The sequence below is a fragment of the Leguminivora glycinivorella genome, chromosome 6 (genome assembly GCF_023078275.1).
Source record: "Leguminivora glycinivorella isolate SPB_JAAS2020 chromosome 6, LegGlyc_1.1, whole genome shotgun sequence".
NCBI lineage: Eukaryota > Metazoa > Arthropoda > Insecta > Lepidoptera > Tortricidae > Leguminivora > Leguminivora glycinivorella.
In genome coordinates, this window is record NC_062976.1 from 17,656,443 (window position 1) to 17,672,584 (window position 16,142).

A 16,142-nucleotide genomic window follows, 5' to 3' on the forward strand; every position below is an offset into this window, starting at 1 on the left:
CTCTTTTTAAGAAATGTATCAATATAAATTTCAATTATTAGAAAAATTACTAATATTTAACCTAAAAATCATTCATATATTAGAATGATTTTACAAGGAATTATGATAACATTTTAATTTTTATTCTACATTTAAGAAAAATATGCTTCAAATCTGTCAAAACTATCAAGTCAACTCTGAGAGCATTACGTTAAAAAAATCATAAAAATATTTCAATAATTCGAAAAATTTGAATAATAAATTAGGTTGTGATTTATTGTAATGGAAATAGAAATAAACGAATGTTTTGATAGTACACATATATATGATTACACTACTTGCGATGTTAGTATTTTACCGAAAACCGTACAATACAGTAAGTTTTATAAGGATTATATTTACAACAACTTCCCGTGTATAATAAGAAATATTAGTTCTGACTGGGAATGTTCTGCTACTTGGGTTAAAGACGACACAATAAATTGTGACCATTTCATAGCCAAGTACAGTGATCTTAATGCTCCAGTGGCAGATTGTGATACCTTCGCTTATAATGCGCAAACTAAAAACGATCTTAAAGTCAGTGATTATATGATGTACTTAAAAACTAAAGAAAGGGAAAAGCTGCTATATTTGAAAGATTGGCATTTGAGGAGAGTCCGTCCTAATGACAACTTCTATGAAGTGCCAGTCATTTTTGGCTCAGATTGGCTCAATGAGTATGCGCAAGATCACCAAGAAGATGATTTTATGTTTGTTTACATAGGACCCAGCGGTTCTTGGTATGTACTGTATTTGTATATATTCTCACTCTTAAAATCCAGATTACTCATAATATACAATAAAAATAGTAATTTGTTTATTTTACAGGACACCTTTACATGCAGACGTTTATAGTTCCTATAGCTGGTCAGTAAATGTTGTTGGTAGAAAAAAATGGATTTTATTTCCTCCTGGAGAAGAAGAAAAACTTAAGGATCCTTTAGGAAATTTACCACTTATATTTGAAGAGACAAAATTTGAAAATGTAACACATTTTAAAGTAATACAAGAAAAAGGTGATGCTATTTTTGTGCCTTCAGGATGGCATCATCAAGTTTCCAATGAGCTTGATACTATATCCATTAACCAGAACTGGATTAATGCTTGCAACATAGAAGAAGTTTGGAAAGCTTTGGCCAAATGTTTGTTAAGTGTGGAACATGAGATAAAAGAGTTTCAAAGCACTCCAGAGTTTGTGAGCCAATGCCAGCTAATCTTAAAATCAATGTTTGGTATGGACTTTGAATATTTCATTAACTTCATCTGTTATTTAGCTAAAAAGAGGCTTAGTGAACTGGAAGGAAACAGTTGCATTGTATTCAACAAGTATATATTAGGCAAAAACCATGTCACATTTGATTTGAAAAAGTTACTAAAAATAATAGACTTATTTAATAACCACCCCTTGATTGTAAATAATTCCCTAAATATTGATTGTAAATATGACACTCTCACCATTAAACAACAAATAATCAACAAGGTTCAGTAAACCATTATAATTTTGATTTCTCTTCTGCATATACAACACCCTTATTTATAAAATCTTCTATTTCTTTTTTGTTATAACCAGACTCTTTTAAAATTTGTATTGTATGCTGTCCTGGAATTGACTTGCTCTGGTGTCCAGTGGAAACCCCTGGTGTCACTGACAGCCTTGGGGCTGGCTCTGGGACTAAGAGATTTTCTGAGTCTCTGTAGAAAGACTTTCTAGACATGTGCAATTTGTGCTTGTCAGCAGAGTCAATATCTAAAACAGGTGTGACACAAGCATCAGCTCTATCAAATAATTGACACCACTCCTCTTGTGTTTTGGTCAAAAACTTTTCTGCAAATGCTTTCCTACAGTGTTCTACGTCACTTCCCTGTGGGTAGTCTTCTTCAGATAACTTCAGTACATTCAGGAAATTAACATAAAATTGTGGTTCTAAAGCTCCAACGGCCATGAATTTATCATCTTTGGTTTTGTATGTTCCATAAAACGGAAGACCCCCATCTAGGGCATTTGTTCCTGGTGGACCTGACCACACTGGTAAGTTTCTGGACTTGTATAGCCATGATGCTAAATATGCTGCTCCTTCTGTCATACTGGAGTCAATTATTTGACCTTTTCCAGATTTACTTCTTTCAAAAAGTGCTAAAACAATACCAAGAGCACACATGAAGCTTCCACCAGCAAAATCTGCTAGTAAGTTAACTGGTGGATGTAAGTCTCCTTTTCTTGCCAGTGCAGATAACACACCTGACATGGCTACATAATTGATATCATGTCCAGCTTTGGCCACATATGCTCCATTTTGTCCATACCCTGTTAATCTTGCATAAACAAGACCTGAATTTTCTTTAAGGAGCACATCAGGACCTAGACCCAACTTTTCCATTACTCCAGGTCTAAATGTGTCTAGTAAAACATCAGATGATGCACACAATTTCTTGATGACCTGTACTCCATCCTTAGACTTTAAATCAACAGACAGCATCCTTTTACCATTTGATAAAACATCAAATGGAGATGGTTCTAACTGCAAAAAAATGTGAATTATAATATCTACATAAAATATTCTTAATGACTAATCAGTCTAATCACATGTAAGTAACAACTGTGAACATATTAAAGTTCATAAATATAATTTAATCAAATACCTAAAAAAATAATAAAACTCACTTTTTGAATCACTGTGACTGTAGCTCCAAAATCAGCTAATATGGTTCCACAAAGGGGCCCAGGGGCAAGTCCCAACATTTCTACGACTTTTATGCCTCGTAGTGCCATGTTTTAAACTGTAAACATATTAGAAAGGTTCTATGTTAGATCTTTTTTCATATATTAAAGTAATTATGAATCAAATGATAACAATTGTTACAAAGTTGAATTCATCTCCATATCATAATATTAAAAAAAAAACTGAGCAAATTTTACTGTAAAATACCAAAATAATTTGTGAACAAATCAAAATAACGAGAAAACAAAACACTCAGTTACTTCGAAATGAAATGAAATGAAATATTTATTTTCCAAGTAGGCATATTACAATGCGCTTATGAACGTCAAATAAAACTACGCCGGCTCTAACCCTACGCCTCAGCCTCGAGAAGATTTCAGTCCCCCCTCAGTTGGAGGAGGGTATCCACTATGGGACCGGCAAGAAACTCGGCGGGCCACTTCTTTTCAAAACATTACATCTTATATTTAACATGCATTAAAAAAAAACAAGATACAATGTAATAAGCAAAAGTATTCATAAAAAAAAATATTAACACAAGAAATTATACAAAGTACAAAGCTATTATGATTATTAATAAGAGATGTTAGAGATGTATAGAGTCTCTAAGTGTCAAAGTACATCTAAAAAAATTATACATGAAGAAAAAAACCGAATAACTAAAATAACTTTAGAGTTGTCCTTAGAACGCTAACAATAACAAGTCAATGCCTTATACGCATCGATCTAAACTACCTAGATGCACCATCACGGCTTAGAATGTGTCCGCAGCAAATTGTGCTTGAAAATGTTCTAAGCACAATTGGGCGGTCAGTAGCGCTTCATCCGCCGTGTCGGCAACATGCCTAAGTGCTCCGTAAAAAAGTGCAAAAATAACACCTTATATACGTTGAAAAAGGATGACGTATCGTATTTCCGGTAAGTAATTGTTAATAATTTTATAATGTTATGCATTTGTGGTCAAAATGGCTTCCTAACTTACAAAAAACATTTATTTTCTAGAATAATTAAAGTAAATTCCTCGATTTGGTCTTACGCAGTTTGTCTCTTTCTCTCGCGCTATACTAGTAATGAGCGGACGGCGACAAAAGATGGATGAAGTGGAACATAGTTAAAAATGGAATGATGGAGTCGCTAATTTATATTTTTTGTAAAAGAAGCCTATTTCATATTAATAATGTATGTATTTATTTATTATTATGGACCAATAAGTCTGAAATAAATGATTTCAATTCAATAATATTAATACATATCTTATAAATTACTTTAATTATAAAAAGAAACAACCCGGGAATAGCAAATTCGTTTTTAAGTAATAAAAAAGCTTTTTATTCCAGATTCCCAAAACAAGACGTTGAAAGGGGAAAATGGCGCAAGATTATAGCTGAGGAGCGGAGAGAAGATTTACCCAAACAAAGCTTTGAAAGAAATTATACGTAGAATAATAAATTAATGTCATCGTTCAATTCTTCTTTGTTTTAATAGCTACTTAATTCATATTCTCCAAGTGCACCCTCACACACACCACATACAATCCCTCAACTGTTTACCTTCACATAATCGCTACACATACACTCACTACACGCACACACACACACACACACACACACACACACATATGTTATATATATATATACATACCTACACACACACACACACACATATATATATATATATATATATATATATATATATATATATATATATATATATATATATATATATATATACCTCAGTTGACTCTATTTAATAATGCAAACATTGCAAAACGTGGAGATATTAATCAGTTCAGTTGCAATTGTCCCCCAGTCCAAATTGTCCCGCCGTACCTTATATATTTTTTTGTTTGAGATAATATCAATAAAAATATCGTACAGTAAAAACTCATTTTTTTCGCTTAAAATACGCAACATCTCGAAAAATGTTATACCAAACGTTTTGTTCCTTAAGAAATTTTCTATCTAATAGGATTTTTTAAAACAGTTTTTCGCAAAAATACCGCAAATTTCCTCATTCTCGCCTTTCATCTCATAGCGCGACTCCCATGATGCCTCTGTCCATCCTCGTTCCCAATGTAAAAATGGCGTTTAGATTGTTGCAGCGCAAACGAAATTAAACTTAAGTTGGTTGCAATAAGACGTAGATTTTTTTAAAAATATGCACACCTGCGATCTGCGGTAATAAAATTTTATGGCTTTCGCGATGATCACATTCATTAATGTCATAACCGCCAATTGCTTGCATTTGAAATTGAACTTTAAGTACTAAGAAATAACGTTGTTTTTGTAAAAAAATGAAAGTAGTTTTTACTACATTGCGAAGTTTTCGTTTGTCAACTGGACGCACACATTTGCAACTAAGCGATCGGACACTTTTGAGTGCCGAATTTGTAGGTGATAGTGTATCTAGAGAAGTTTAAATCGATGCTTATACGACACGGTCTGAATAGGAAATAAAATATATTCATGCTCAAAGTCCACTGTCCAGTTAAGTTGAAATGAAACCGACCTTACCGATGAATTATAGCTATACTTAGATGTAGATATACTTAAAAATAATAATTATTCATTTATTGACTGAGATGACAAACTTTCTCCCTCGGCTTTATCCCTACGTACGCTTCAACTTCAAACTTATCAAAGTGTCAAAACAAAGGTCAAAGTGCATGAAGGGCTCAATATACTGTACAACAATAAAGCTCGGAACACACTACGCGGACGTCCGTCGTAAAACGACCGCGACCGCGACCTATCAGTGTGCACGGAACAAAACATCCAGAGAGCCAGATTTCGATCGGACGTCCGTGCGCTCAAGGCCACGTCCGCGTCCGTCGACCGATAGTTTGCACGGTTATGTGTATTTCCATTGTCCAGATTCCCGTCCGCGGTCGATTTACGACGGACGTCCGCGTAGTGTGTTCCTACGTTCCTAGCTTAAAGCTAGGAACATACTACGCGGACGTCCGTCGTAAAACGACCGCGACCGCGACCTATCAGTGTGCACGGAACAAAACATCCAGCGAGCCAGATTTCGAACGGACGTCCATGCGCTCAAGGCCACGTCCACGTCCGTCGACCGATAGTTTGCACGGTTATGTGTAATTTCATTGTCCAGATTCCCGTCCGCGGTCGATTCACGACGGACGTCCGCGTAGTGTGTTCCTAGCTTAAAGCGAGGAACACACTACGCGGACGTCCGTCGTAAAACGACCGCGACCGCGACCTATTAATGTGCACGGAACAAAACATCCAGAGAGCCAGATTTCGATCGGACGTCCGTGCGCTCAAGGCCACGTCCGCGTCCGTCGACCGATAGTTTGCACGGTTATGTGTATTTCCATTGTCCAGATTCCCGTCCGCGGTCGATTCACGACGGACGTCCGCGTAGTGTGTTCCTAGCTTCAAGCTCGGAACACACTACGCGGACGTCCGTCGTAAATCGACCGCGACCGCGACCGATCAGTGTGCACGGAACAAAACATCCAGCGAGCCAGATTTCGATCGGACGTCCATGCGCTCAAGGCCACGTCCACGTCCGTCGACCGATAGTTTGCACGGTTATGTGTAATTTCATTGGCCAGATTCCCGTCCGCGGTCGATTCACGACGGACGTCCGCGTAGTGTGTTCCTAGCTTAAAGCTAGGAACATACTACGCGGACGTCCGTCGTAAAACGACCGCGAAAACATCCAGCGAGCCAGATTTCGATCGGACGTCCACGCGCTCAAGGCCACGTCCACGTCCGTCGACCGATAGTTTGCACGGTCATATGTATTTCCATTGTCCAGATTCCCGTCCGCGGTCGATTCACGACGGACGTCCGCGTAGTGTGTTCCTAGCTTAAAGCTAGGAACATACTACGCGGACGTCCGTCGTAAAACGACCGCGACCGCGACCTATCAAGCTAGGAACACACTACGCGGACGTCCGTCGTAAATCGACCGCGGACGGGAATCTGGACAATGGAAATACACATAACCGTGCAAACTATCGGTCGACGGACGCGGACGTGGCCTTGAGCGCACGGACGTCCGATCGAAATCTGGCTCTCTGGATGTTTTGTTCCGTGCACACTGATAGGTCGCGGTCGCGGTCGTTTTACGACGGACGTCCGCGTAGTATGTTCCTAGCTTTACGACGGACGTCCGCGTAGTATGTTCCTAGCTTTATTTTTTTATCTGTTACTTTCATTTATCTAATTTATCTTTGTACGAAGCTACGAAGGAAGACGAAGCGATTCTACTTGTTGTTCATATTGAATTCTCTAAATATTTGTGGAATTAAACACTAGAAAGTGATTCAATCGAGTGAAATAACTAGAAACCGACAAGATGTCGGTAGCTTTTGCACCAAGAGGCAATCGCCCTCCACTTAGTCCTGCTCAAATCCAAAAAATGTTGGACGAGAACGCTCATTTAATACAAACTATACAAGAGTATCAAGCGAAAGGCCAACTAATGGAATGTCATCAATACCAGCAAGTATTGCATCGAAATCTTGTGTATTTGGCGTCAGTAGCCGATGCTAATCAAAATATTCAGGCCCTTTTGCCGGTAAGTACTTTTTGTACTACACAAAGTAATTCTAGATACTAAATGGGTTTTTATTCAGCACAGCAATGAGGTTAGCTGGTATTCATTTTGACTAAAGGCTATGAAGCCTCATATCACTTGCAAATGATTAGTGTAGTGTGTATAATACTATTTCATTGTTAGTTCTCTTGGCTCATCTTATGTAGTTAGTACCTCTATATATTATTCTGCGTGAATATGACCTTACAGGATAGAGCAACAATTTTGAGTTGTGAAATCAATTACTATTTAATTATACAATTTCTTACTTATTACGAATGGTACTAACAGTAAGGACCTATCAAACCATAAAATCTCTGCTCTGCCCTACTAAGATATCTAATAATTTCCAATGATATACTTTCAGCCCCCTCATCAATTGGCAGCAGGCAATGTGCCACCTCAGGGCCCTCCTCAAGGCCCTCCCTCAAGTGGAGCAGAATCCCCCGGCCCATCCCAGCAACCATACAGACCACCAACTGGTGTGTCAACAACACCAACTAGGCCAACTCAGTCTTATGGGCAGAGACCATATCCTCAGAATCAATATCAAGGCCAATACCAAGGCGCACCTGGTTATCCTCCGCAAGGATATGGGCCTCCAAGTCAGGGATATGGTCCTCCTAATCCTGGTCAGCAACCTCAAGGATATCCTCCTAACTCAAGTTATGGACCTCCTATCACCACAACTCCTAGTAACTACCCTCCTTCCACTCATCCCGGTGGGGGCTACCCACCATCCACAGTTCAACAGCCGTATGCTCCCCCACCGGGCAGTCCCTCCGTAGCCGGTTCCCCATACCCTGTCCGCGGGCCCGCCCAACCTGGGTACACAGGGAATTCTGCTTATCCTCCGCCACAGTCTGGCCCAAATTATGGAGGACCTAATGCGGGAGTGAGCACATATAATTCCACTCCATCCCAGCCCCAACCTTACCAATCTCAGCCGTTCCCTAACACAACTCCCACTTCCGCATACAGCACAACTCCCACTTCACAGCCGAACAGATCTCCACAGCCACCTCCCAGCGGCTACACCGCACAAAACCCACCCAGCTCAGGGTACGGTTCTCCTTCCGCTCAATCTCCTACATATAATTCTAGTTCGCACGGAAATAACGTACCACCTTCGACCGTCGCGTCAGGGGGCGGTCCTCCTCCTCCGAGCGGTCCTCCCGGCCAGCAGTATCCTCCCGGGCAGCCGTCTCCTTACCCGCCGGCCACGCAACCTCCGTATTCCAATCCGTCGTCGCAGCCCGGCAGCCCCGCGCCGTCGGTGTCGACGGCGCCGCCGCCGCCGGCGCAGGGCTCGTACGCCGCGAGCGCGCAGAGCTACCCGGCCGGGGGCGGCGCGTACCCGGCGCACGCGTACCAGCAGGGCTACCCGCCCGCGCAGTACCCGCCGTCGCCGTACCCGCCCTACGCGCGCGCGCCGGCGTCGGGCGCGCCGCCGCCGGGCGCCCCGCAGCCGTATCCCGGTTACGGTTTCCAACCGCCGACCCAACAGTAGTCGTGAATAGATTTAAGTTTTTTTTTTTTAATCCATTTATAGTTTTATTTTAATCGAATGAAATTATTGGTAATCGTGAGTGTTTGATGAGGAAATCTTGACATAGAATAAATTGAAATTTGTACATCTTAGTTTTATTGCTAATTATTTACTCATCTTACTTTCTTTAATGATATAGATATATGTAGTTAGGTACTTCAGTTCAGTATGGAGCCAGATCTTCCCTATTTTTTTTAAAGAATTAAACTATTTCTCTTTCTTCTGTCTTTTTTGAAACTGATGGTCTATAAACGATGAAGGCCCACTTGCACCAAACATTTAACTCGGGGTCAGTGGGCTGTCATCTGTAAAATTCCATATAAAATGATAGGTTAACTCTCCACTTTCGTTGGTGCAAGTGGCCCTAAGAGTACTTAACACTGTGTAAGTGTCTAATGCCCCTAACGTTCACTGTATGTCTTATTACAAAGCACAACTCTATTCATGTTAATGCATGGTACTACAGGCGGACTGCAACTTAGGTACGTTGCCTTCTACCGCGGTTTTGTGAGCGGCGGTGTGTTTAGTCTAGACAGGGTTCTCAAACATTTTTTCAGTACAGACGGTGTTTTTTTACGCACTAGTGCGAGAAGTGGTTCATTATATGCCAGGTCGAAACTTCGGAGGGTCATCTGTACTGAAAAACGTCGTACGATACACGTGCGAAAAGGCGTAACTCGTGTCGATTTAAAACACTCCCTACGGTCGTTTTTTAATTTATCGCCACTCGTTTCGAACTTCCCTTTTTTACGCACTTGTATCGTAATGTACTATTATGCACGCCTCTCCTGTTATAAAAATAAAGTGTCCAGGCCCTTCCCCCCTTACCATTGGTTAGGTAAGTAATGTGTGCACTTGTCCCACGGTCCCGCGCCCCCTGGAAAACGCTGGTCTAGACTATTTAAATAATATAATATAACCAATATGTATGCCTCCTTATTTTTGCATATACATACCTTTATTTCACCTTAAATAGGTATCTGATAGATGCTAGTTGCACCTATTTACAACCGCTATCTACGTAAAACTCATCGGCGATAGGCGAGCTCTTATACAGGCCGTTCTCCCGTTAACGTAAAAATTTAAAACAACCGCAATCAAATACTAACATTTTATTCATCTATATAAAATAAATGCTTATCCACTAGTCTTCTTCAAACGTAATAGTGGGCTCGTCAAACGGATGGATCGATTCATCGTAGTATTCCAGCGGTAGATCGTCGGTGGGCAGGCTTGTGGGGAACGGCGGCGGGGTCTTGTGTTTCCGCAGCGGGAGCACCGTGTCGAACACGTAGCACATGGCGCCCGTCTCGCCGGGGATGCCCACGCCCAACATCCAGAGAACGTTGTGTTTCGTGTTGATGCGAAGGATCTTTACGCCTCGTAGAATTCTCCAACTAAAACAAGTATTGTGTTAAAGAATAATAATAAAGGGAGTCCCCAATCCGCATTGGGCTCACGTGGGGATAGCCCAAGCCCTCTCATGCATGCGAGGAGCCACAGGCCTCCTATGCGGCGTATGTCAATTATTTATTTATTAATAAAGGGACGTTTATGCCGTTAGAAGTGAAGTATCGTCAGGGAAGGTCGCTAATTACTCGCTTACCCAGGGCGTAACATAAAATGAAGACGTAAAAGTAACTCGCACAAAGTCAGTGTCCCTCTATTACCCACCACCAATTTTTATAGTCATCAATACCTAGAATATAATAGGCTAGTTTCCTATACTTAAAATAAAATATTTTATGCAGTGCACGAAATAAAGCACCACATAATTAGAAGAAAAATATGGACAGTAGTTATGTTTAACATAATTTCTATTTAATAAGTCAAAGAGAAAGATATAAAGTAAATGAATTGACCGTGACGTCATTCCTCAGTATTTTATAGTAATTCCATATTAGCAAATCGTTTTGACAGTTCTTAAAAAGAAGCTGATTTGACTAGTAGGAAACTAGCCTATTACAAACGACTAAAGGGACATATGTATAAAAGGCTTCGAACTGGCCGCTCGTTGCTCCATCTGTCGCGCGCATTGTCAATAAATGACACAAAATTTTATAATGAATTCAATCTAATAATGTAGGTACCTGTTGCCCATATGTCCCGGCATCTTGGTACCTGGCCATACTCTTGCCTTCTCTCCACCAGCACCTATGTTTCCAGGCCTTCTGTGGGTCTTCGTGACTCCATGAGATGCAGGCATTCCTTTAAATCCCCACCTCTTCATAACACCTTGGAAACCTCTGTCAATACTGAAAACAAAAGAATGCTTAATGTCATAGAGCAAGAAACATGTGTTTCTTTAATAAAATTGTTTCTATGCCTAAGAGAAACTCACGCTATTGTAATGATATGATAGATAAATTGTAAGGCCTTAATAGATAAATTGTATAATTCCCAACTAGGGTTTCATTTCATCTTCTAAGTTCTAAATAACCACTATCAGAATGATTTTGAACAGCTGACCGAGGGCAGCCAATAGCCATCTTGCCGAGCAGATTTCCTCAGGCGAGGCAAACGTGCGGACCACCGTCTGTGGCATGGACGTTTTGCGCGCGAGGCACTGCCTCGTGAGGCGTGTGGTCAGTGTGGACCCGGCTCATAATAATACTTACGTTTTAGCTCTAACATCCACATAATCCCCAACTCTGAAATGGGTTGCCGTCAACGGGGTTCCAGTCGGAAGGGCAGCGTGTGGAGAGACCAGGAACCTGCACAGGTGTCGCTTTGGCAGCATGCCAACGCTGTCAAACTTGCTACAGTAATCTTTTGTGACTGTTGTGGGGTCTATGGTCTCTGAACCGATCAGTAGACTACCTAGTCTTCGTTTTTCTTTCCAAACTGGTTTTTTTGTTACCATGGGAGTGAAATCTTCTGGTGGTATATATCTGATCACATGGTTGTCCACAACCTGCAAATAAACATGCATTTATTAGTTAATGTTTTTTTTTTTTTTATAAACGTTTTCTTTCTAAAATTTTAAACTGATGTAAAATTTTATTAAGAGTAAAAAAAAATTGGTAATTGTTCATAATTAGGTGTTTTATTTTCCGCACCAAATTATAAAGCTTCTGTATGATACAAAGGTCGACTGGTAGAGAATGCTTTAAGGCATTAGGTGTACTTATGGACCACCCCAATATTAAACCTTTATATGAACTACCTATTGTAGAGGTAATGAGGGTAACCATATTCAACTCTTTAACAGCTATTAAAATTAAAATAAACAAGTTTATACATATAACATGCACTATGTTAATTTCTAAATTCTCCTGATTGAAGATTCACCTGTAAAAGAGTTGTTTGAAGTTTCTTTCCATCCTTTGTCCAAACTGGGTAGTTGCCAATTTTGCGAGCAATGAGTCCTGCACGCCTAGTGTATGGGTCCCAAGGCGCAGTAGGCACAAATTCATTGTTCAACAAGGGCGACTCTAAAGCTGCTTGAGCTTGTAGTTTATCCTGACGAATTTCTTCAAGGAACTGTTTATTTTCTTGGGTAAGCATATCTTCACTCATCTGTAAGTAATTGCATTTAGTTATTTGGAGAAATTATGACATTCATAATTAATAGAATAATAATTCAAGCTTGGGAAAAGGAGGCTGAAGACCGCGACCACTGGAGGAAGACCCTGGGCGACGGAGTACTGCACATGATGAAGAATGGTTTAACCACCTTTACACTAGGCGAGAACTAAGACACCAGCGTGCTGATTTCCCAGGGACCGGACAACCTCTTCCCAGGCAAAAGCCATTGACGGCTTAGCCATTCATTAAAATAGCCCAAATCACATGCCTACCACTTGACTTGCTTTCCCATTCATTTGACTTAGCTGTAGGAAGAGGTTTCCCTTACGCGGTTATATGAGAGTAGGAAGGGGTTTCCTTTTGCGGTCACTTGAATGTAGGAAGCCCTTTCTTTCAATAAGCTTTTGGAACGGCCTCAATTGTTTATTGGATAGCCGACAAGCCTTGCTTAGCTTTAGAACCGGGTTTCCCTTTCGCTTTCCTAACCTTGAGATCTATATTCATATTCATATTCATTTATTCATAAAATTAACAATTTTACATGTCAAAGTTAAAGTTAAATTATCATAATAATATAATTATCATATTATAAGTAGTATAAGTACCTATTACGGTCTGATTTCGTTTCATTAAGCGGGGTAATTTTTGACTTGAGTCAGTTTTTGTGTGTTTTTGAGTATTTTTGAATGTTTTTGTGTTTTGAGTGTTTTTTAGTGAGTTTTTGTGTGTTTTTGTTCCTGTTTTTGTTTTCAAATAAAAAATCAACACAAAAACGCAAATACACAAGACCAAAATAGATACTTATAGATCTCAATGTTAGGAAAGCAATGGGAAACCCGTTCCTGAAGCTGAGCAAGGTTTGTCGGCTATCCAATATACAACTGAGTGGTTCCAAAAGCTTATTGAAAGAAAGGGAAGCGGCTTCCTACATTCAAGTGACCACGAAAGGGAAACCCCTTCCTACACTCATATAACCACGTAAGGGAAACCCCTTCCTACACTCATATAACCACGTAAGGGAAACCTCTTCCTACAGCTAAGTCAAATGAATAGGAAAGCCATTCAAGTGGTAGGCATGTTATTTGGGCTATTTAATGGCTGTTCAATGGTTTGGTGTCTGGAACAGCTTGGGTTAGCAAAGTCGAACGAAATACCCTTTCAACCACCACTTTCCCACCTTTGTCTCTGGCCAGTTGTGCGGCCACGGCTGCCGCTCTCGCATCGGACTTACCAGTCATTTGTGTAAGTGCCACAAAGTTACGGACGCTGCTTAATACACCATATAATTGATGCCAAAGGCCAATGATGATGAATTCAAGCTAAGAGCATTCATTACATTATAAATGTAGGTAACCACCAAATTATCAAACAAATTTGAAATAATTTAAATTTTATAATAGTGTTCAAGTGATGTGAGGAAAAACATTCCCCTCAACTTATTAATGGTGTAAAGCAGGTAGGGGCCTATCCCCCAATCCAACCCCATGGTTATGGAGATATTCATGTTATGGTCGTTGTTTTGTATGATTCACTGGCAGGTACAACAGCAATAAAAAATAGAAGTCCTTTATAATTTTACTCACCACTCTTTCCTTAGGAGCGAACCAGTATGGAGGGCGGTATCTCGGAGGTTGGTAGTAAGAATGTTGCCGTTGGGCAACATTGCTTATTCTGAAAAAAGCACGGTCTCGAATATATTGATAAAAGAAAACTAGTTTATTGACTCTATTAATACAATTTTCCAGGCATTATGTATACAAATAAATACCAAACTAGACAATGCCTGTGACTTTATATAAAGCGATTCACTTTAAATTTTATAATGATTTATTCTAATACTTACTTTAGTTTGCTCAGGGTACTACACAGAAGTTTAAGATTGGAATTTGCCATGTTTAAATGTATATCTTCGTACGTATTAATTAAAACCAAATCTTGCTATAAATCTTTCATGATTCTTGTTACATACAGTTCTAAATTAGTTCATCACAAAGCAAATTAATCGCTAATAGAGGTTAGGTTATGTCGACTCGACTGACACTAATGACAGCTTTGACAAGCAACTAAAGACAAGGTTGTTCCAAAACTAGTGGTGCATTCCCATCTTGAGTATTATTTTCTTTGGTGACCACACATGACAGAGCGACACAGATGGGTGATTTTCATCATTTTCATGATCTTGATCTAATCAATCGCGTGCCTTCTCAGGAAGTGCGTTCGTTCGTGTTCAGAAGTGTCATTGGTCCATACCGGGAAATAAATCCACGCAAACGAAGTCGTGAATAACATATAGTAAACCCAAAGACCTTTACAGGGGACAGCTCAATCACATTTTTTGCCATACGAAATTAAACCTTATTACTGAAACAGAAAGTCGATCGTATCAGACTAGCGAAAACGGTCTACATGAGAGGGCATTGTTTGGGCTGGTGTCCCTCTCGCACGTGTTGCCAGTGTTAATGAGGTTCCCATATTAGTAGTATTTTTATCTGTATATTACGAGGGGAGGTACATATATTCGCGGAATGAAGTACAAGGAGGTAAAAAAATACAAAACCTCTTTGCTCGTTTGGTATGGGAACTCTTTAAGAAAAAAAATATATAAATGTCAATTCCAAACTGTCATTTGTTTTAAAGATTTCCCCTTTCAAACAAATTATTTCGGAATAAACTCGCGACTATGGAGCAAATTGAATATCGTGCCGTGATAAAATTTCTAACGAAGCAAGGAAAACATCCGCAACTTATAATGGTTGAAATGAAAGACGTCTACGGGGATCAGTGCCCTGCTAAAACCATGATTTACAAATGGCATGGCCTCTTCAAACATGGCCGAGAGTCAATTGAAGACGACCCTCGCCCAGGACGGCCAATTGAAGCCACATCGTCGGAAATCATTCAAAAAGTTGAAAAACTCGTAGTAGAAGACGCTCGACTCAAAAAGAAACAATTAGCTGCATTAGTTGGTGTATCAGATACAACAATTTTGAGGATCCTGCATGACCATCTTGGCATGACAAAAGTGAGTGCTAGGTGGGTACCAAGAATGCTCAAACCGCAGCAGATGCAACAACGAGTTGAGGCATCGAAGCAATTTTTGAAGTTGTGCGGTGACAATCCTACCCACATATTGGAACGAATTGTGACTGGAGATGAGACTTGGGTTCATCATTTTGAACCTGAGTCAAAACAAGAGTCGATGCAGTGGCTTAAGAAGGGTGCACCACCTCCGAAGAAGTTCAGGGTATCAGAATCGGCCGGAAAGTTGATGGCTACCATTTTTTGGGATTCACAAGGAATTCTTATGATCGACTACAAGGACAAGGGTGTTACCATAACTGGGGCATACTATGCAATGCTATTGGAAAGACTACGTGCAGCCATCAAAGAAAAAGGCGGGGAAAACTGTCCAAGGGTGTGTTGCTATTGCACGACAATGCACCGGTTCACAAGAGCCATGTTGCGACTGCTGCTCTTAACAGGTGCGGCTTCGAATCGCTGGTCCACCCACCCTACAGCCCGGATCTAGCCCCCAGCGATTATTATTTGTTCCCAAATTTAAAAAAAGAACTGCGAGGAAAAAAATTTTGTGACGATGAAGAAGTGAAGGAGGCAATTTCGGCTCATTTTGAGGGCAAAGATAAAAAATATTTTTTTGACGGTTTACATAAATTAATTAGTCGATCTGATAAATGTATTAAGCTCGAAGGTAATTATATAGAAAAGGAAAAATACTTATGTTGTTTTATTTAATT

General features: G+C 40.0%; 4 protein-coding genes across 6 annotated transcripts; 2 read left to right on the plus strand and 2 right to left on the minus strand.

The window, feature by feature from the left end:
* Positions 1-198: 198 nt before the first annotated feature.
* On the plus strand, positions 199-1,526 carry LOC125227106 (2-oxoglutarate and iron-dependent oxygenase JMJD4). The gene is made up of 2 exons (XM_048131316.1): positions 199-761; positions 850-1,526. Exons 1-2 carry the CDS (start codon positions 262-264, stop codon positions 1,508-1,510), a joined length of 1,161 nt encoding a protein of 386 aa, XP_047987273.1. The 5' UTR covers positions 199-261; the 3' UTR covers positions 1,511-1,526.
* On the minus strand, positions 1,335-5,400 carry LOC125227107 (alpha-methylacyl-CoA racemase). Of its 3 annotated transcripts, none has more exons than XM_048131317.1 (3): positions 5,255-5,400; positions 2,684-2,799; positions 1,335-2,540 (listed from the first exon to the last, which is right to left on the minus strand). In XM_048131317.1, exons 2-3 carry the CDS (start codon positions 2,789-2,791, stop codon positions 1,515-1,517), a joined length of 1,134 nt encoding a protein of 377 aa, XP_047987274.1. In that variant the 5' UTR covers positions 2,792-2,799; positions 5,255-5,400; the 3' UTR covers positions 1,335-1,514. The 3 variants fall into 3 exon arrangements, with proteins under 3 accessions (XP_047987274.1, XP_047987275.1, XP_047987277.1); XM_048131318.1 differs by having other exon boundaries at positions 5,250-5,346; XM_048131320.1 differs by lacking the exon at positions 5,255-5,400 and adding an exon at positions 2,949-2,971.
* Positions 5,401-6,926: 1,526 nt separating this feature from the next.
* Positions 6,927-8,944, plus strand: LOC125227189 (proline-rich protein 2-like). Its single transcript, XM_048131437.1, has 2 exons — positions 6,927-7,292; positions 7,678-8,944. The coding sequence occupies exons 1-2, from the start codon at positions 7,071-7,073 to the stop codon at positions 8,818-8,820; spliced, it is 1,365 nt and encodes a 454-aa protein (XP_047987394.1). The 5' UTR covers positions 6,927-7,070; the 3' UTR covers positions 8,821-8,944.
* A 1,012-nt stretch (positions 8,945-9,956) lies between these two features.
* Positions 9,957-14,432, minus strand: LOC125227215 (39S ribosomal protein L3, mitochondrial). Its single transcript, XM_048131474.1, has 6 exons — positions 14,231-14,432; positions 13,971-14,058; positions 12,151-12,378; positions 11,478-11,773; positions 10,950-11,114; positions 9,957-10,256 (listed from the first exon to the last, which is right to left on the minus strand). The coding sequence occupies exons 1-6, from the start codon at positions 14,278-14,280 to the stop codon at positions 10,004-10,006; spliced, it is 1,080 nt and encodes a 359-aa protein (XP_047987431.1). The 5' UTR covers positions 14,281-14,432; the 3' UTR covers positions 9,957-10,003.
* Positions 14,433-16,142: the final 1,710 nt, after the last annotated feature.